Genomic DNA, 22325 nt, shown 5'->3' on the forward strand with positions numbered 1-22325 from the left:
CAGTGGCATTACGGAAATAAATAGCGTCCATCTTTGAATGGCAACTACAAGTCCTTCTATCCCCAACATAGTATGATGATGATGATGATGATGGGCGTGGAGACAGGGAAGGTGCTGTTGTACCTAACCTTCCTCAGCTAGTCTGACTGGACTTCTACTGACTCTCTTCTATTGACTCATTGGCAATGGCCTTTGAAAAAACTGTTTGACTTATGAACGTTTTCTTTGGTGTCATTTTGTGTATTCATGAAATTGTGCTAAAATGATTATTTGGCTACAAAACTGCTCACAGCTGCAAGTTGTGCTGGTTGCAATAAACAAATTTTATTTAAAAACAAGCCCTTCTGAGTCTGAAAGGGACTAATTAGTGGCTTTAAAAATGGGCTGATTGAGTGTGAAAACTGAATAAAAGTGGAATCCATTTCAGGATGACAGTACACATATCTCAAGCAGTTTGAATGTTGCTGTATTTAGTAAACCTGCTATATGCTTTCCAATAAGAAAACAAAAACAAAGTACTTTAGAGAGATGCACGTAGCAATCTTCCGCTGCTGTTTCTTGACTAGGACATGGAGTTGGAGAACAGGATCTGGAGCAGAGTGAAGGAAGGAGTTGAAATTCACAAATGTTTAAGAGATGCACATTAATCATAGAGACTGTTCACAACAACCAGATCATTCTTGTCCTTAAGCATCATTTTCAGGAGATATTTCATAGGGAAAACAAAGTGATAAAAGGATAATTTGAGTTCATGGATCAGCCAGTCATGATTAATTAAACCCTAGTTAACCTAACTAGTCCCTTATGGTCAGAGTGATGTCAGTTAATTCCTCACAGTCAAGATTAAATGGAATCAGACTTCCTGAGGCCTTTGGGAATGAGTCTTAGAGTCACTAATATGCTAAAGTAAGTGTATAGTTATAAGGGGAGAATTGAAGAGGAATGGGTGGGGGAGGGAGAGAGATCTAGTTACAGAGGGTGCTACATACAAAATATTTATACTGGCTCTGCAGGAACTGAGTTATATGGAGCAGACAAAGAAGTTAAGACTGGGGAAGCAGAAGGCAAAAGACAGATAGGTAGGGGTGAACAGAAAAGCAGAGGGGTAGAGAAGTAAAGCCGTGGAGCATTGTAAAAACTGTGAATCAGTTTTGATTGGATTTGGATGTGGATAGGAACCTGGAGGAGGTAACAGAATGATGAAGTAGTTGTATTCCTGAGGATTTGATGCCCGAGAGAGGGTTCTGCCTGTTTGCATTGTAGCCGTGGTAAGTTTTGGTTCCAGTATCTGATAACACCTAAAGCAGGTAAACAATTAAATGTTATGCATGCACAGAAAGAGTAACCAAGAGAAGAATCTGGAACAGTTTGAACTTTCAACCTGCTGCCCTAGATAAGAGGCTTGGGCATGTGCAGTTATGCCAGTAAGATTGGCTTGAATGTGGGGTGCAGATTCTGAGGTAAAGGAGAGAGATGGATTGATTGACAGGTAACGTATGAGAGAGAGTGGAGGTGATTGGTAAGCACATGTTTGACTGCGATTGACAGATCTTTACCTAGGACGATTGGCTGAGAGAGAGGTATGACTGGAGAGGATAAAACGTGCTGTCTGGCCCATCTGTGGGTATGTGTGAGGTGTGTAAAGTGTGCATGGTGGTGTCTGTGCTGATTTGTTAATGCGCTGTCCTGCCTGGCTGTGTCCTGAGTAGTGTGAACTGTGACGTGTGTGTAGTACTGTATCTCCCTGTTGTGGCGGACTTACCGATTCAGCCCGGCCGGCACATCCTGGTCTCAGCAAATCTTCATTTTGATTGGTGGAGCCCATCCCTTAGTCCTTGTACGGCAACAAAGCAGGCTGCCAGATGTCTCTGGGTAGCTCTCTAAGGCCAGTTTCCTTCCCTTCATAGTCTCCAAAGAGAACGTGAGCCCTGCCAGCTCCAGCCCTGAGCTTTTATGTCCCCAGGGCCCTGCCTCCTTCCAGTCATCTGACCACCTGCAGGTGCTGGCCAATTAAGCTGTTGCTCAGGCAACCTGTAGCTCTGGAGCTCTGCCTAGCCTGCAGGGCTTTCTGGCCTGGCTGCTTCTGCCCTTAAAGGAGCAGGCACATTAGTGCTCTGCACATTAGTGCTCTGCTACAGTTCTGTTCTGCGTATGTATTTTCATACTGTTTCCTTCACCTTGTGAGTTATCAGGATGCAGTCTGTTAGGGATAGCATAGAAAATGTGAGCTTGGCAATTGAAGACTTCAGAGACTGGTTCAAGCCATCTGTCCTTAAGTAGGACTTTTGGCATTGCCTATTTGTGGCTCTCCAGTTTTAGGACACATTGCTGGTGAAACAACAAGCAGGCTTATGAATGCTTTGCAAAGCAGTGGTTGGAAGGGACTGAGAAGGGAAAACGATCTAGAAAACAGATGAAGAAGGCAGGAGTCCTTGGCATTTTTGCTTGCAACAGAGAGTTTCCTAGAAAAGAAAGCAAGAGGTAGAGAGAGTGGCACAGATCAAATGGCCTGATCAGTCTGTAAAGGACATGATGAAGAGAAAAGACCTGGGAATAGAGTGGCTAAAAAGCCAAATGTGTACTCTCCACGCAAATAGCTAGATGGATGTGAGAGCTGGAAAAGAAAGTCAGCAGTCTTGATCAGGAGGTTGAGAGTATAGAGAAAAAAGGTAAGTCTTGGCACAACAAAGTGCTGGATTTACAAGCCGCATTTAGAGTCACAAGACAGGAGTCTTGTATGGGACCATCAGAAGTTGACCACTGAGAATGCAAAAAAACCCTAATTAATTCAAGTCTAGAGCCCAACTTGTCTGTGGTGAGAGGTATGCTGCCTGTCCTTCAGAGGGGCAGGTAGTGCTAGTGATATCGACAGTGATATTGAGATTTGCTGTTCTAGTAGTGAGACTGTTTTGAATTGTGACAGGATCAAGAGGTGACAGAACTGCCTGCACAGCTGGCTGGGATTGCTGTTCCATTGCCTAAGCAGCCTGTGAAATTGCCTAGGGAAATGCCATCTGCCCCTATGGAAGCTATTTGTACAAAGGAAGCAATTCAGCCTGGAGCAAGAGGACAGCAGCAATCTGAAACTGTGCAGACTACTGCACCCTTCACCTTGGAATAGCTGAGAGTGATTGGCAAGCAATTAGGGCCACTAAAAAGAGAGACAGCAGTAACATGGCTAGCAGATGTCACTCCAGTTACAAGTTTGCAATATATGGCTACTGATATGGTTGATCTCCTGCAGGAATGCATAGAGAATAAGGATTTTGTAGCTCTGCCGATCAGAATTCGTAATAGGTCCATAAATGACACTGAAGATATTAGAGACGTTGTGCTGGACCTGTATTTTCTGGGGAAGCCCACTGTCATCCTATTTCATGAAGAGTGGCAATTGTCCACTGAGAGGCTGGAAGCCTATACTGAAAGAGAAAACTTTTGTATATAGCTGATAAGTTGCCAACTTTTTAAACTCCGATTTGAGGAGTTTTAAAGAACCTCTTTTGCAAGGATTTACAGCTGCTGTAAGAATGTGTTTGGGCGGTGGTGCCACAGAGCTAGAATTAGAGATCTAATGGCAAGAAATGATTATGAGATAAATCAGCAAAGTTTATGTGAACAAAAGTGTGGCAAGATTTTAGTGAATACAGCTGGTAGAAAGTCTATGGAGAGCGATGATAATCATAGCTAGAAAAGGAAATATAACTATGAAGAGAGACAGCCAGAAATTTAAAGAAGCTGGAGACTCAGATAGGAAACCTAGAGTTTCCTTTGTGAAGGAGTATAAAGGCTTCCAAAAGGAATCAGATCATGCTGATTCCATGGTAGGATCAGAATGGGAGAATTCCAATCCTGACCAGCAAATACAGATACCAGAAGGGGTATCAGAGGCCCAGAAAGATGTCCACCAGCTTGTGAGATGAAGTGTGGAAGAAGCTCTTGAAATATGAGAACAGAAAGGATATTGATGGTTTTCCTATGCAACAGCTGGTGAAGTTGTAGCTGCAATCACTGACGGTATAACTTGGTTCCATGTTTTGGATTTGTTGAACATATTCTTTGGAATACTAAGCAAAGAATCATGGTATAAATTTGCACTTACTTTTAGAAGTCAAGAATACACTTGCACACGATTGCTCCAAGGGTTCCATAATTTCTCGATTATCTGTCATGAATTTGTAAATTGAGTGTGGGATACTATGAATAATCATGATCGTGAAAATGTGATATCGTATCTTGATGATATTTTAGTTACTAGGGATATGCAAAGCAGACCCTATTTGGTTTGGAATCGGACCAAATCAGGGACAGTGATTTGATTTGTTGATTCGGATCACTGTCCCTGATTCAGTTAGGCCGAATCCAAATCTGAAAATTTGATGCTGATTCAGAGATTCAGCGATTCAGACATAGACACAGCTTTAAATGTTTTTTCTACATACCTCAAGGTACCAGGTGGTTCATGAATGCTGCAATGTTGGGATGCATGGAGCGTACCACAGGAGTGCAGGGGGGCCTTCCACGGGCTCGGTGGTAAACCAAGCAGTAACTGGACTGGAAGTACTTCCCGGTCTGCCAGGGAGCTTGCCAGGGGGCCCCCTGCACCCCCCTGGCTCAGTGATCGGCCATGGGGGTACCCCGGGTGCCCCCTCCCAGACCCAGGAAGCACCAGTCGCTGAGCCAAGAGGGGCGTGTAGGGCCTCCCCAGCATGGTTCCTGGTGGACCTGGAAGTGGATAGGAAGTGCTTCTGGTCCACTTCTGGGTCCGCTGCCGAGCGCACTGGGGAGCGCCCCCTACTCCTGTGGGACACTCCATCCACCCCAGCATTGCAGCATTTACGAGCTGCCTGCTACCTTGAGGTATGTAGAAAAAACATTTAAAGCTGTGTCTATATCCAAATCGCCAAATCTTTCCGAATCTCTCTGAATTGATTTGTACGGTTCGATTTGATTCGGAGAGATTAAAGGGTCCTCTGATTTGATTTGGATTCAGAGATTCAGCTACCAAATCAGGCCGAATCTCCGCCAAATCAAATCAGGGACTGAAGCTTCGCACAGCCCTATTAGTTACAGGGGTATCAAGACATGATTGCTTAGACCACACAAGAAAAGTACTTGAAATCTTTTCATGGCCTAGTTTTAAAGTTAATCTGCAAAAAGCACAGCTTGTGATACAAACTATCAAGTATTTAGGACTGGAACTGAGCCCAGCAGGAAGGACTACTGACCAGCACTAATACATAAGTTCCTGACTCCTACCGATATCACTAGGTTACACACTTCTAGGATTAGTCAGATTTTTATGCAGTGTTATTGAGAATTTTGCAGATAAAGCAGCACCACTTTACAAGCTGCTCAAGAAAGGAGCCCCTGGGATGTGGAAAGAAGAGCACTTGACAGAAATAAAGAACTTGAAAACTGCACTGATGGGGGGCTTGTACATGCCACAGTGTTTAATCCTCATTAACTTAATGAGCATTAAAAATTTTAAACTGGTTTATTTTGGCACATCGGGTTTGTGTTTGAACGCTTTTGAATGAAGTCCCATGTGCAATTCCCTGGAAATTCCAGCAGGGGGAGCCAAATACAAATCTACCCCCAGTTATGTATTTCCTAATGAATTACAGCAGGAGGCGCCTGTGCACCAGTAAACCATCATCCACAGTCCCCGCCCCCTGCTGGGAGCCTCACACTAAGCCCCTGTCGTTCCCCCCCCACCAAACCGTGGCCACCTCAAAACCCTGCCACTTGCACACCACTTGCACCCCCTTAGGCTTCATCTGGTTTCCAGGAGGCGACCCCATGGCAATCCCAATGCCAAGTCATGTGCGTCATCCCCTCCTTTCCCCGCATTTAGGAAGTAATGTAAATGTATATATGATTTTTTTTAATTGTATATATCATACCAGAAATATATGTGGGTGAGAGTAGCGGATGCCTGAGTGACTGGTGATTGCAGTTGGTGGTGGCGGCGGTGAGGTGGACTGATACTTGGGTGGTTGGTGTTGTGTTGCCAAAGCAGATGTGTGCCATGAACACTTATTACAAAATTAACAGTGTAGTAATAGTATGGGGGGGGATGCCAAATCTGACAGCTAGTTAGTCTCACTGCTATCCTTGGGAAAACTCTGGAAAAAATCATTTAGGATCACATTTGTGGAAGCCCAGCAGGGGAAATAATGCTGAAAGGAAAGCAGCACAGATTCATTGCAGATAGATCCTGCCTGACTTACCTTGTTTCTTTTTATGACCAGGTCACAAAATGGTTAGACACAGGAGTCAAGGCAGATGTCATCTACCTAGACTTTAAGAAGGCCTTCAATACAGTATCTCATTTTGTTTTTGTAAATAAACTGACAGGCGGTGATGTAGATGATTACAGTCAGGTGGGTGGTAAATTGGCTTAGGGGGTCATACCCAGAGAGTGGGGGTGGACGGGTTGATATTGACCTGGAAAGATGTGGGCAGTGGAGTCCTGCAAGGCTCGGTCCTTAGACCGGTGCTATTCAACGTCTTCATCAGTGACTTGGACGAGGGCATGGAAAGCACTCTGTCCAAATTCACAGATGGTACCAAATTATGGGGTAAAGTTAAAACAATAGAGGATAGGGAAAGGATCCAGGCAGATGTGGACAGGTTGGATAAGTGGGCAGAACAGAATAGGATGCAGTTCAACAAAGATAAGCGCGAAGTGGTTCACCTAGGGAGAAGGAATCATCAGCATGCTTACAGGCTGGGGGATGACCTTCTCAGCAGCACAAAAGAGGAAAGGGATCTTGGAGTCATAGTTGACTCCAAGAAGAACATGAGTCATCAATGTGACAAAGTGATCAACTAGGCTAACTGCACTTTATCGTGCATTAGCAGGTGCATGATTAATAGGTCCAGGGAGGTTATGCTTCCCCTCTATGTGGCACTGGTCAGGCCACAGTTGGAGTACTGTGTCTAGGTTTGGGCACTGCACTTCAAGAGGGATGCAGAGAATCTTCAGAGGAGGGCCATGCGTACGGTCAGAGGCCTGCAAGCAAGTTCCTATGAGGAGAGACTGAGGGACCTAGATCTTTTTAGCATTTGCAAGAGAAGGCTGAGAGGTGATCTTGTGGCTACCTATAAATGCATCAGGGGAGGGCAGCAGGGAATAGGAGATACTCTGTTTACTAGGGCACCCCCTGGAGTAACTAGGAACAATGGCCACAAATTGATGGAGAACAGATTCAGGTTGGACATTAGAAAGAACCTCCTCACAGTGAGGGCTGCCAGAATCTGGAATGGGCTTCCAAGAGAGGTGGTACTCTCTCCTACCTTGGGGGTCTTCAAGAAGAGCCTGGACAAGCACCTAGCTGGGGTTGTCTGACCCCAGCGCTCTTTCCTGCCCAGGGCAGGGGGTCAGACTCGATGACCTACTGAGGTCCCTTCCGACCCTAACATCTATGAATCTATGAGCTGTTAGTTTTCTGTGTTTTAGGACTATATTTCCCAGCATTCCCTAGCTGTCTGGGCTTGGAACAGCTTCTATGGGAATCCCTCACAGGGGCTGCTTCCCCCGCTCCCCTTCCTTCCCCTCGTGACACAGTGAATACTTGCGGCCTTGTGTATGTGTTTGTTTAGCACAGCATACAGCTTTGTGAAATGTTGCAGTGTTGTGAAATGTTGTTTAAATGGTGGGGTGTTGGTGGGGTTGGGGTTGAATATTGACTTCACTCCCCCTCCACCCCCCAATCTTTCCCCCAGTAGGGATTTAGGAAGTCTATAAGAGTGTGTGTAGAAGGAAATTTTTAGTCTACTCTGTCACGGTTCCTCTGTTGGGTAAAATATTATATACTGGTTCTTTCCTGAAACTCACATCCAGTTCCAGTGTTGTCTCAGCAACCTGACCCACGCCACCGTCTCCTGTCCAGCAATCCCTTTTTTCCCTTTAGTGCCACAGAACTGAGGGAGGACTCAAACCCACCTTACTCCAGAGTCCCAGCACCAGGATCCTGCATTACTATAGAGTTTGACTAAGTTAGCACCAGTTAACTTAACTCTCAAATCTACATTTGCTGGGAGGATGAGGTAAGAAGCCTAATCTTTCATCTTTATATCTTCATAGGAAGTCTGGATTTTCCATCTGCTGCTGCCTCCAGCCTTCTGCCCAGGATCTTCTTCACTGGCAGCTGCCCAGCTGCAATCCAAGTGCTGGAGGTGTACTGTGGGGTGTCTTTTATGGGTGTGCAAAATAGGCTGTATTCGATTCGGATTTGGCCCGAATCGGGGACAGTGATTTGATTCGTAGATTTGGATTACTGTCCCTGATTCAATTCGACTGAATCCAAAGCTGAGGATTCGAAGCTGCTTCGGAGAATCAGTGATTCTGCCATAGACACAGCTTTAAATGTTCTTTCTACATACCAGGTGCAGCTCGTGAACCCTGTGATGGCCCTCCCCCCTGCACAGCGGCGAACCCAGAAGTGGACCGGAAGTACTTCCAGTCCACTTCTGGGTCCGCCAGGCAGTATGCTGGGGGGCCCCCCGGCTTGGCAATCAGCCACGGGGGAACCCCAGGTGTCCCCCCCAGATCCAGGAGGCACCAGTTGCTGAGTTGGGAGGGCATGGGGGGCCCCCCTGTGCAATCCCCAGTGGACCTGGAAGTGCTTCTGGTCTACTTCTGGGTCTGCTGCTGAGCACACTGGGGACCCCCCCGCGTTCCTGTGGGAAACTCCATCCACCCCACTATCTCAATATTCATGAGCCACCTGGTACCTTGAGGTATGTAGAAAAAAACATTTAAAGCTGTGACTATGTCTGAATCTCCAAATCTTTCTGAATCTCTCCAAATCGATTCGGAGGGTTCTGATTCAATACGGAGAGATTAAAGTGTCTCCTGATTCAGTTCAGAGATTCAGCCACCGAATTGGGCTGAATCTCCCCCAAATAGAATCAGGGACCAAAGCTTCGCACAGCCCTAGTGTCTTCCCCTGAGAACTCCTCAACTGACCCCCCTTTCCTTGCACAGGAAAGCCTTTTTGGAAGAGGGAGGACAGGAGTTGGTCCTAATGTTACCCTAAATATCTCCCATTCTCTCCATTCACTTCAAGTATTCCTGCCCAGAGCAGGGGCATTGGACTCAATCTTTTGAGGTCCCTTCACGCACTTAATTTCTATGATTCTCTTTTGCTGGGATCATTCAGCTCCATGTCCCTCACTCCATTCATGCTGGTTCCCATCTCCTCTGCTGCTGTGGTGTCTGTGAATATCTGCCTCATGTGGTGCTAGGAGGTAGGTGAGGGGGTGGGATGTGTGGAGTGTAGGCCTCCCTGGAGAATGGATGAATGTAGCAATTGATCAGTGCATATACAAATCACACAGAGGCCCTGATAACATGAACTGAAGTAGGCCCCAGTGAATACAAAACTAGGCATACCATATGTGGTTTGCACACAAGTGCTGCAAAAGTAGCTCGTTAGTTTTAGTAGTGCTTCCAGGCCAATAGATAAAGAGTGAATTGATAAAACCAGCCCAGAACACCAGAACAAAGATCAGAGTGACCTGGCACTATCTGGTGCAACTATCTGGTGAGAAGGCTGCACAAATTGGTAAGAAGTAAGATGTGGATGATGTCACCTAATGATGTTTTAGTAATTTGTGAGACCTGGAATGCATATGCTATAAACATGAAGTTGTTTTCATCAGTGTATAAAAAGGAGTATAAAAAGGAAGCACTTAGCACTTGTCTATAACTAGGGTTATATTCATGCCTTTACTTGACCTACAAATGACTTAGCTAGTACCATTTGGGCACTGGTCATGGAAGTTAGTGTCTAGGCTTGTTTGTAGGCACTAACCTAGTCAAGTTTTTTGTCACTGAGAACTGAAGCCTGTCATCTCTTTCTTGTAAGAATAAGGCTGCAAGGGGCACAGCATTACAGACAATGTCTTGACAGCGCTCACAAACTGAGGGGGCCTGATGAATCTGGTAACACCTAATCCTGAGACAGCACTGATGAAGTCAGATAGCAACACTGATGGAGTCAACCCTGACAACACTGGTGACCCCCTGGAGACCTACATGGGGTATACCTTAGAAAATTAAGGCAAATCAGCTATAGCAGGAGTTTTCAACCTTTTTTTAGTAAGTGTACCTTGCCAGACCCCGGCCCTGCTCCTAGGAGGCAGCAGCATGGGGTGGTGGGTGGCAGTGCTCAATCCCCACCCACCCACCCGCACATACCTGCTAGGGCCTTCCTGGTTGACAACCCCTGAGCTATAGTCATGAACTTAGGGTAGCGATTCCCAAAGGGTGTGCTATGAAGAAGACTGGTGTGCTGAGAAGACTGGAGTGCCACAAAATCCCCCTCCCTTGTCCAGCACCCTGCGCCTGCCCCAGCTTTTCCAGCAATACCTGAAGCTTCTCCTCTGGGGACTGTCTCTGCTGCCTTCCTCTGTCATTCCCTGCCCAGAAGCACCCTTATGCTTGTCCCCTCCACTCCTCCCATGATCCCAGGGCCAGCAGGAGAGCCACAGGGGTAGTCATCAATGCAGGAGCAGCTTCAGCAGCCGGGGCAGCCCTTTTCCCCTTGAGCCACAGACAAGAGGAGCAGGAAAACTTTGGAAAAAGCAGGGCATAGCAGAGTAAGGTCCTGCCCTCACTGCCCTTAAGTGGCACCACTTGACATCAGTGATTCTCAGCTTTTTTAGCCTTAGGCCCCTCCTCCATGTCTTTTCTGAATTTAGATCTATCTTAGTGGTTTTAACTGGGATGCAGCAAAATTCAGAAAAGTTATGGAGGAGTGCCTTGAGGCTAAAAAGGTTGAGAACCACTGATTCAGAGACTAATTCTTTACCTAAAGAAAGCTATATTTGGTGTTATTTTTTAACAGTACATCTCAGCACTGGTATGATTTCCTCTGGCAGGGGAATGGAATATGCTGCATGTTTTAAAATATATATACCAGTACGTATATATATATCTATTTGGGTGTAAGAGTAAAGTATGCTGCCGGTTTTAATTTAGAAAAAAAAAAAGTGTGCCCAGATATCAGAAGTTTGGGAAACACTGAGTTAGGTAAGTTAAAGAAACATTTCTCAGCCCATGAGTCATGACCAAAAGCGGGCCACAAGAATATATGAAGGGGTTACGAACAAATTTAAAAAATGGATTCTCCTTTAAAAAGGAGAAAAACATGGGAAACTGGATTTCTCCTTGCAGGCTGGCAGATTTCCAGCTTGCAAGGGGCTGCTAGGAGCCCCCTATGTCTCCCCCTACCCCACACACTGGGGGCCTGCAGGTGAGGGCAGCGGGTTAGAAGTGAGGGGCACTGGGTCAGGACTGGCTAAAAATGTTTACAAATAGGTTCTGGTACAAAAAAGGTTGAGAACTAGTGAGTTAAAGCACATCAAACTGCTGTGTGGATGCCCTGATACAGAAGTAAAATGGCTTTGCGTTGCTGTTGCTTACACTACAGTGCATTAACTTCATAGTCCCTCTTGATTTGTCTTAGTTTTCCTGAATGTCCCTGTGCAGGCAAACCCCGAATGTCAAGAAAAGATCAGCTTTTCTTGACCAAGTCCCAGGCCTAATTTCTCTCATTTTCTCCCATTTTCAGGCTGTAAGGTCTAAAGACTCCTTGCTTCTAGCCTTCCTGCAGTGTGAGGAAGGATCCCATTGCTGTTCAGTAGAGCTGGCCTCTGCCTTCCCCCCGCAGGTTTTGTGCTAACCCTAAATGCAGGACCTAGGACTGGAATGAGGAGTGCTCTCCTAAAATGCAGACTGGCTTAATCCCAGATTACAAAAGAGGAATTGCAGTAGCGGAAGTGAAAGAGAGTTAAGGCATAAGGGAGGCTCTGAGTAATACCCATGTTCTGCAAGAAGCAGCAAACTCACTTCCTTTTCCCCATGTTTTAGCTCTCAAGTTCTTTCAAGAGATATTTCTGGCCTTGAAAACAAACCAGAAGTCTGAGTTAAGATACAAAAAGACCTGCATATGGAGAACTTCCCCCTTTGAGCCATTCAAAAGTAGAATGTTATGGTGTGGCCAGAAGCTGTCTATCAAAACAGGAAGGCAAATTGAAATACCAATCAGAGACTAAGCTGAAACAGGTAGTGGGTTGGATGGTACCCCCTTTGTAGGAACCTCATCAAAAAGTCTGCATAGTCTATGGTCACCAGGACTTTACATCTAAGCCCCAGAAACCATCCCTGCTCAGGTTTTACACATACACAACTGCAGCAACAGTTGCAGGTGGAAGCTTTCAATGCTGTCCCTGTGCTGGATCTGCTCTGTGGATAAACATAGCTCTTCAGTTTCTAGCCTGGTCAGCCCAAAACCTTTCACCATGGATAAAACAATCAGGTGGTACGAGGGGTGCCAAGGGTTGAAGTTCAACACTAAAAAATGATCAATGCTTTTTTTTACCATCTTGTACCGTCACTTGTTTCCTTGCCATCTTTTAGCAATCAAGTAGATGCTGCCTTAGTCTTTTATTATCTTTTTGTCCTCTCTGCTGGTTTTAAACGGCCCATTGGAGATTCCTCTAGTTTGGTTTTGGCACTAGCATTATTGGCTATCCTCTGAATTAGGCGTTGAGCTTTGGCATGCTGGCACTGACTCCTAGACAAGTTAGCAGGAAGTGCTGAATTTCCACAGGCCCTTGGGCTAGTTGGATGCCCATCTTAAACAATTGCTTCCTACCCCTCAGGGTTTTCAGCTGATGCAACTTCAGCCTTGCTGGCTCCACTCTGCTGGCTCATTCGTCATGCCTACATAACAACTCCTCAGATTTCCAGCTATCCTCTTGGGCTCTGGCTGCTGCTTTTCCACCTTCTCAGATCTTTTTGCTGGGCTCCTCAGGGAATTTGTCTTACCCTTATGTTTCCCTTTGACTCTTAGTAGTGGCAATATTTTCTCATCAGATGAGCTGGTTTAATAGATTTTGTTTGTGGCATCTCCTAAACTCAAAGCCTCTTGGCTTTTTTTCTGTACAAGACACCAGTCATGCTAGAGACAAAATAGTAACAGTGAAATTTGGCAGTGTTAGGCAGAAACTAGCATTAGCCTACCTCCCTAATGAACTATTTTAGCGTGGGACTTATGTGAAAGTTAAGCTGCTGCACTAACAGGCATAGGAGGTTGGATTCAATGGGTACATTTTAGTTTAAGGTGACACCTACTTCACATTTTTTCCCTAGGCTTCTCTCTTTGATGATGGTTCCTTAATGCCTGTGTTTTCAGATATGTGACTCTTTTAGGGGAAATTCCAAGACTATCCTGGCAAGCATGTTTGTTTTTTAATTGTCTCCGAGGCATTCAATATCTGGAGTATAAAACCCATTCATTCAGTGCCTAAATATTATTGTTCAGAAAATTATGGGGGAAGTCTTGTTTCTTAGGAGGACTGTTTTATCAAGGCCTGCTTTATTTCATGTACTACAGCAACGAAGTAGCAATAATTGCTTCTTTAAATTAAGATGACAAACTGAATGTAGTCTTCTGTGATTCGTTCTCTCTCCCAAAGGGCTCAACTTTCCACTGCTTTGCATCTTGTATAAAATGCATCAAATCAGAACATGGAATCATGTGGGAAAATCATATAGAAAACTGCATGTTGTGAACACCCCGAACTCTGGCCACTGGGAAATTTCATAATTTCAATCAAGATCTGTTTCTGAATTGTTTTGATGAACTAAAGCCAAAATCCAATCCTCAGACTTTTGAGGATTAAAGTCTAGATCTGAATTTTGCAGCTCAGGGTTCTTCTATAAAACAAAAAAGAGTTTCCTGAATTTATGTGTAAATGAGAAGTTTGATCTCAAAGTGTAATATTCAAGAACAATTTTGTGATTGCCCTTTGATCATTGGAGCTTATTTAGAATGCTAATCAGAAGTGTGTATGCCTACTATATACAAGGAATTTAAGAGATTAGTATAGTCCTTGCTTAGAACTACTTATTCTCACACACATGCACACACACATACACACACATGATCGCTCAGAGAATTGTTTTGTCTGTGAGTGGATTTCTTTTGTGGAACTGACTCACAACAGCTCTCTTCTTTCTTTCCCCTGAATTTTTATAGTCACTAGGTTTTACTTGTAAAAAAGATAACTCTTTAATGGCCAGACAATAAGAATAAAACTAAGTCAGAAAGGAGATACCAAACTTGCATTCCTTTGTAAGTAACCATGTGCTTTGGCTTGATCCTTGTGATTTTCATAAGACCTGACAGCATTAATGAAAATCCCTCACATGTGAAACCAAGAGGTTTGTAACAATACTTCAATTCTATCTTTTTTTTTCTAAAGAATCCGTAGAATGCACTTATGGCAACATATGTGATTCATATCTAGACCCAAATTTACATCTTCCCACACAAAGTGGCTGTTATCTGTCCTAATATTAGTAACTATTCTCATCAGGAATGCTCTGTTACTGATCTGGAGTGAGAGGAAATGTTCTTGGTTACAGGAGTTAATTACATGCACTTTTAACTCAACAAACACTATTTTGGTGTCTGTTGTTTTGGGTCTTTGTGTCTCACCAGCAGGGCCGGACACAGGTATGGGCAAACTGGGTGCCTGCCTGGGGCCTGGACAGAAAAGGGGCCTGAAAATGGTAATTTAAAAATTATTATTATTATCTCTGGCAAAAGAGGACCTGATACTAAAAATTTGACTGGGGCTGCCAGGAGTCTAGGTATGGTGCTGCTCACTGGGGATGCATGGAAAAAAATATCTGACCTGCAATGGTACCCTAATACCAAAACACAGATTCTTCACAGGCATGAGCTTTAACTTCTTATCATTAAGTTACTGTTGATCAGTAATGGCACTACTGCTACGTTATCTGTTGTGTGCAACTGTCAAATTGCAGGACACCCAGCCATCTATAAGCTTGTGTACGAGAAACCCGACCAAGAGGACAGTGCAAGAGAAATCCACAGCTCTGACTTTTCTTACCCATGAAGAAAACAAACTTGGAACCAGGAGGTACTCATAACACAAGCACTAATCAAAGTGCCCATAATTTCTCCAGGAGTCTGCAGCAGAATACAAATAAAATCCAAACCATTGGCGATGCATAGGGAGTGCACACGGGTGCACGTGCACCCCCTGCGGTGCATCCACTATGAAAAGGAACGCAGACACTGTCAGTGGTACCTGTGGGTGATCACTGCTCACCATGCCCCCCCCCTCACCACCAACAGTGCCAGCGGTGTCTGCGGGATCTCCCCACTTACCACCGCCACACTCCCGCCACCTCGCTCCCACTGCCGCCATGCCCCTCCACCCGCCGGGACATGCGTTGTTCATGATCCAAACTTCAGTTCATCTCTTTTTGACCTATATCTAAAACCCTTGCAGAGAAGATTACACTCTAGGCTGCTCTTACCCATCTCTCTCCTGTCTGTACTGCAAGTGATACTAAACCACAGTATAAGAAACCAACCAAGGGATCGGAAAGAAGAGGAACTCTTACACACATTTGGCAGATTGTCACCCCTATTAGGAGGGGAGGCTCAATACCCAAAGAGGAAGAACAAAAATCCCTAGAAAAAATTAGTCTTAGAGTCGTGATGAAAATAGCCTGGCTCTGGTGCTGATACAGCTATGGACAGTGCCTGAACTAACAGATGGACACTGGTGGCCAGACCACCAACCCAGCTCAGACTCAAAGAACTGGTCTGATGGTCCTGATCCAGTCAGTAAGGCCTGTTAGGTGTTAAAAAGCCCCCACTGACAAATACCAATGGGAGTTTTGCCCAAGCAAGGACCAGCAGTGTAAGCAGGCAGGGGTGGGAGGAGACCAGGGCTCCAGGACCAGAGGCTGATGTGGGGGGAGGGGAGGGAGGGCAGCACGAAAATAGCAACCACTGCCACTGCTCTCCCAGTTGCTGCGCTGCTAGTGGCTGCCCAGCTGTGGCCTCTGCCCCCTGCACTGCTGCCTCCCAGGGTGCAGAACTGTCCAGTTATACCTCTGGTAAGGATTATATATTGTGTCCTTGCTTTGCAAAGTATCTGGATGTTGCAAATTCTTTTCTCAACAATCAATACTGGAAAATAATTTTTTGACCAAGAAGTTAGTGGATAGGGCACTGGGCTGGAAGTCAGGAGGCCTGGTTGTTCCTGTGCTTGTCACGAACCTGCTATATAATCATGGGAAAGAAGGCCAACAGCATACTGGGCTCCATTGGTAGGTGTGTTGCCAGCAGATCAAGGGAAATGATTATTCTCCTCTATTCAGCACTGGTGAGGCCACATCTAGAGTACTGTGTTCAGTTTTGGGCCCCCCAGAAAGCATGTGGACAAATTGGAGTGTCCAGCAGAGGGCAATGAAAATGGTGAGGGGGCTGGGACATATGGCTTATGAGGAGAGCCTGAAGGAACTGGGCTTATTTAGTCTAGAGAAGAGAAGACTGAGGTGGGTTTTAATAGCATCCTTCAACTACCTAAGGTGGGGTTCAAAAGAGGATGGAGCTACAGGCAACCCCCGCTTAGCACTCTTAATTGGTTCCTGAAAAGACGAGCATTAAACGAAACGAGCATTAAGCAAAACTGAAAGTATTTGATGACTCAAGATGGTAACCACACGTGTTTTTAATGACCCAAGATGGCAACTGCAATTATTATAGCGAAACTTGTTGAGCGTTAAGTGAAATCAGGTATCAATTCTAAATGAGTGTTATAGTGAAATAGTGCTAAGCAAAATAGTGTTAAGCAGAGGTTGCCTGTAGACTGTTCTCAGTGGTGACAGATGACAGAACAGGGAGCAACAGTTTCAAGTTGCAGCAAGGGAAGTTTAGGTTGGATATTAGGAAGAATTTTCCTGGTAGTAAACGCTGGAACAGGTTACCCAGAGAGGTGGCAGACTCTCCATCCTTGGAGATTTTTAAGACCCGGCTAGACAAAGCCTTGGCTGGGATGATCTAGTTGGGGATGGTCCTGCTTTGAGCAGGGGGTTGGACTAGATGACCTCCTGAGGTCCCTTCCAACCTTAATTTCTATGATTCTATGAAAGGCACTTTTCATCTTTCCGCCTCTGTTTCCCTTTGTATTTCTCATCTATCTTGTCTGTTTAGATCATATTCTTCAGCATGTTGAGTGTCTTTTATTATAAGGTTAACTGTGAGTTTCTTGCATGGTTCTAGAGTGAAAATAATGGAGACACTTTATACCTGTGTTTGTTTTGTGCATTGCTATGGTCTCTCTGAGGTATGGTTACTGATTTGAAACTGCTACTCCCCTACAGGCAGACAGGGAGGAAATCATTTGGCAGGGAGAGCGCAATAGCCAGAGACTTGATTCCAACCTTGCAACTGGTCCTTCTGAGTCAGTCTAGTTCTTGCTCTGCTCCTGGGTGATCACAGCTCTTCACTACCCATGGGGTCTGATAGATGGCAGGGTTACATTGTAACCCAAAGTGTTTGGTCAGTGCTGAACACTGAGGTGCTGATCTTTGTTGAAGCTTCCAATCATAATAATCGATCAATAATAATTTTTAAAAATTAAATTAAGAGGAACTTTCAAGTCCAGGAAGAGTTGATTTGAGGCCTTAGAGAGGATTAGTTCACATTGTGTGAAGGAGATTTGTTTTTATGGCTTACATTTGTTTTTGACATGTATTATAGCCACAATACGGTCAAGTTATGAAGTATGCTAGGGAAGCAGAGTGTTATATGTTCTCAAGGAGCAAAACAGAGATCCAGAGGGAACCACCAAAAAAGCTTTCCATTATAAATCAAATGCTATATCTAAATGAAGATCAGATGCATTAATTCTCTATTTTGTTTAAATTCACCTTCTGATTTGTGAAGCACTTCTGGGCACCCTGAATAGAAACAATTTTTATGTTGCTCTATGAAGCCATCAGAAATTTAAGGCATGGTTTGGTTGTAGGAATCACTTAATTCACATAAACAACCCATGACAAATGAATCAGGCCTTTAAATTTGGTATTATCTGTGAACCTGGACAGGGTGCTCTCCATGCCCTCCAAGTCACTGATGAAGACATTGAACAGCACTGGTCCAAGGACTGAGTCATGCAGGACTCCACTGTCCACATCTTTCCAGGTCAATATCAACCCATCTACCACCACTCTCTGGGTGCAACCCCTAAGCCAATCTGCCACTCACCTGACCATATAATCTCATCTACAGCAGTGCTTCTCAAACTATCTGATGTGGTGGACCGGCAATTTTTTTTCCAGTGGGCCAGGGACTGGTTCAGCCGATGCCAGCAACTGCGTGTAACAGCGCTACACAAATGCGCGACCGGCTGTTTCTTTCTCTTTCCTCACCTTGCATGATGTGACGTCACCTGGAGTGTTGGAACATACGAACTGTGGCGCTATGACATATATCAATGTTATGCTTCTGAAAATATATTTCTTTCTTTCCTGGCAACTCACTGCGGACCGGCGACCAGTGGCTCGCGGACCGGCACCAGTCCATGGACCACCACTTTGAGAAGCACTGATCTACATCACCGCCTGTCAGTTTATTTATGAGAGCAGAATGAGATACTGTATCAAAGGCCTTCTTAAAATCTAGATGACATCTACCTTGACTTCTGTGTCTAAGCGTTTTGTGACCTGGTCATAAAAAGAAACAAGGTTAGTCAGGAAGGAGCTACCTGCTATGAATCCATGCTGGTTGCCCTTCAGCAGTGTTTTTCCTGCTGGACTCCCACAAATGTGATCCTTAATCATTTTTTCAAAGGTATTCCTGAGGATGGAGGTGAGACTAACCAGTGTATAGTTACTGAGATCCTCCTTCCTCCCCTTCTTGGGTTCAGAAGGTATTTCATGTTATCTGTTGGAGTAGAGGGAGTAGAGATTGTTAGAGCAGAAAGTATCCCAGTTTTGCTTTTTGAAACAGGTCACTCACCTCACATCTCCATCCCTGATGTGCTCTTGTGCCTCGCCAGAAAAAGGGCCTGAAATCTGGTATAAAAATACAGCTTATTTTTTGAACCAGGTGGTCTTCATAGGCAGTGCCGTAGCAAAGAAGTTTGGTGCCTGGGGCAAAGCCTGAAGCGGCAGCCTGCCCTCAACCCAAATACAGATCTGGGGGTCACATCCCCCCATGCTTGCCCTGGAGTGCATGCAGTGGCAGAAGCCACCCTCCCCCCATCCCTGCGCGCCCCCCTCAAACGAGCTGCTCTTGGCTCTGTCCTGCACCCCACCCTGGCTGGGCAGCACCTGTTGGCACCCCTTCACTTTGGTGCCTGGGGCAGTCACCCCACTTGCCCTCCCCCACTTGCTATGAACAGCACTGTTCATAGGGTCCTGAATAAGACCCCCCATGTCACTGTGGCTCTGAGCAGGGCTAAAACACAAATCAAAACACTCCTCATGGAGTCACTTGTGTGGTGCAAATGGTTCTCTGCCTTCCAGGTCTCAGACAACCTCAGTGCCCTCAGAAAACCTCAGCTCCTTTCTTGATTGCGGGAGCTGAAGGACGCGGTTCTCCGGGGCCGAAGAGTCCGGCGGTCAGAGCGGTCCAGATTCCGTGGGCTCCTATTGGAAACCTCGGGGTTTATCCAGGGTTCAAACTACACTTTGACTCTTGGTGGGCTGGGGGGTCTGCAAAAAAAATTAAAAAAACAAACAAACCAGTTCACTGATTAACAAGTCCACCTAAGCGAAGGCGCCACGGGATCAGAGCCCCCCCCACCCCTCCCCCGGTCCTGCCCTAGGTTATGATTTCAGGGCTCTCATCTCTTATAAGGGGCTCAGCGCCCGCTCCCCCTTAATACGCACTCAGGGTTTATCTGGTGACTCCCGCGGCGGCACCCCTCCGAAGCTGCCGGGGCGCCTGGCTGAGGGCGCTGGGGCCGGCCAGCCCGGACCTGCCCTCACAGCAGCAGCAGCCGCCCCGGGGCCGGGGGCCGGGGGCCGGGGCAGCCCTAGCCGCGCGGGCGGGGATTAGCGGGGCGGACTGGCGGGGAGGATTACCCTTGCCGGGCGGCCGGGCGGGCGGGTGTCGCCGAGGTGTCCCGGGGAGCGGCGACAAAGTTGCCGGGCCCCGCGGGGAGGGAGGGAGGCCGGCAGGGGGGAGGCTGTGCCCGCTCAGCCCCGCCCGCCGCCCGCCCGCGCCGCTCCGGCAGCAGCAGCAGCGCTGGGAAGCGGGGAAACTTGGCGGCGGCTCGGGATGGAGGAGGCTGCGCAGCCCTCGGCGGGGAGCGCCCGGCCCTGAGCCCCGCGCCCCGTGCCGCCCCCACGCGCCGTCCTTCTGCACATGGGGCCGGGGCAGCAGCCGCCCGCGCCCGCCCGGGCCGGGCCGCTCCGGCTGCGCAGGGTCCGGCAGCGGCGGGAGATGCTGCCGCAGCAGCTGGGTTTCCTCGGCGCCCTCCTCTTCGTCGTGTGGTGCCTGTGCAGCCTGCTCGCCGCGCCAGGTACGTGCCTGCGGGGCGGCCGGCACCTGTTGGGGCTGCAGATCGGGCTGCGCTCCCGGCCCCTCGGCCCGCCCGCTGCGCGGGTCGCAGCCGCCCTGCCGGCCCGGGGCGCTGCCCTCGCGCGGCTCTTCTGCCCGCGCGGCGCTTCGCAGGGCCGAGGCCGGGGCCGAGCAGCCGCCCCTGGCGGGTCAGACCTGGCCCGCGGTGCCCGGCGTCCTGCTGACGGGTGCTGAAAGGAGAGCGAGCCGCGCGTCACCGGGGTCCCCCCGCTGGCAGCCCCCAGCATTTAGGGTCCAGGAAGCTCGGATTCAGGGGCTGTGCCCCCCGCCCCCGACTCCGTCCAGTCCCGATCCCAACAAACTGTCGGCTTCCCCCACGTGTGTCTCTCCGGTGCCACCGGTGCCTCTCTAATGACACGCTGGGTGGAGACGAACATCCTTGTGTTAGTTTTAAACTTACTGCCTTTTGAAAGGAAAAAAGGCAGCAAGTTCCCCTTCCTTCCCTTTGCTTTTCTCCTGCTCATATCGTGTTTTAAAGATGCAGCCGTGGCCCAGGAGCTGGCACTTCCCGGCAGCCTTGAAATCAGCTGAGCTCCTTGCATGGGGGTAGGGATGCATCTGTGATTTTTTTTTCTTTCAAAAGGCAGACCCACTTTAATTTTAGACACTCCAGCTTCTGTAGAAGCATGGCTGGGCATTTGCTGTCTCCTGTTAAAGCTGGAGTGGAAAGCTGTGCTTGAAAAATATTTTCAGTAAAAGTTTTCATGGTTTTTAACACTCTCCTGCTCAATTCATTGCCTGTTACACTTGAACCTGATCTAGGGTGACAACAAACCATTAGTGGATGAAGTTAGCAATCTTCACACAGGTGATCTAATATTGACCGCAGAGTTTTGGAAATCATTCTGTGTTGCAGCCTTGAAAATGTACTGTAATTTCCCACATTCAGAATAGTTTGTGATATTTTTAATTGGTCTGTGAAAATACCCAACTGCAGTTCTATTTAGTTATGAAGATTTTGGGAACAAAGAAAGCTTCTTTTAAGGGAATGGATATATCTTGGTCACAAAATCATAATATAGGCAAGTTATCTGATGAAGGTCAGATGATGTACGTTGCTTCTACAGTCTCAGGGGTTATCAACAAGACCATCATAACTTGAGGTTTTGGTTGTTAATTGGGACTGAAACATCCTATAAATATTGATCTTCTGTCTTCTGTGTTCTTATAGCTGTGGCATCAATCAAACATTTTGACAGTGGCACTAGCCAAACTAACAAAGACCGGGTTTTCTCGTTTCTTACTTGGGCAAAATTCCCGCTGAAGTTAAATTATGCCTGATAAAATATAGATTCTATAAAATATCGAATTAGACCCTGACTAAATTTTAATATGAAGCATGCATTTTAAGCAGGTAGGATAAAGATGGAAAGGATTATATTAAAGGGGTCTATTCTTCCCGTGGTTATAATTATGCAATTTCCATTAGCACAAATGCTCCTTACATGATATATGGAGAGGTGGATGGATAAGTTTAATGGAGCCTGATCCTAGAACACTTGCTCGAGCAACTTTCTATTGACTTCAGTGGGAGTTTTGTCCCATTAGAGCTTGCAGGACCTGATCTTGTAGGTTGTTTTTTTTCAACATATCTCCCAAATGTTTTGGATTGGACCCATTGCCAAAACGCTCTTAGTGCTGACCAGGTCAGTCCCTTGTAGCAGATATTCACTTTTAAGTCAACATGTGTGTGAAAAAACTGTGCCCATGTGGAATCTTTTTGAGGGAAAAAAGAAGTCACCTCTGCCCCCATGTATTGGGTATCTACCTGCATCCTTATGCTCCTGGACAACATATTGTATGTGTGTGCATGCATATACATGCACATATTTGTGTATATTCAAAGATTTCAATGCCAAACTTAGAGAGTGCCTACACAGCAAAGCAAACGTG

General features: G+C 46.5%; 1 protein-coding gene across 2 annotated transcripts in view; it reads left to right on the plus strand.

The window, feature by feature from the left end:
• Window positions 1-20043: 20043 nt before the first annotated feature.
• Window positions 20044-22325, plus strand: part of SLC24A4 (solute carrier family 24 member 4) — a 161957-nt gene continuing 159675 nt past the window's right edge. For both annotated transcript variants that reach the window (XR_009460247.1, XM_006271078.3), the window contains exon 1: window positions 20044-20373. Coding sequence is in view for 1 of the 2 variants with exons in the window: in XM_006271078.3 (XP_006271140.2) it covers window positions 20217-20373 (157 nt within the window). In the remaining variant the exon portion in view is untranslated. The remainder of the gene's footprint in view (window positions 20374-22325) is intronic.

Source organism: Alligator mississippiensis, chromosome 2, assembly GCF_030867095.1.
Source record: "Alligator mississippiensis isolate rAllMis1 chromosome 2, rAllMis1, whole genome shotgun sequence".
NCBI classification, from domain to species: domain Eukaryota; kingdom Metazoa; phylum Chordata; order Crocodylia; family Alligatoridae; genus Alligator; species Alligator mississippiensis.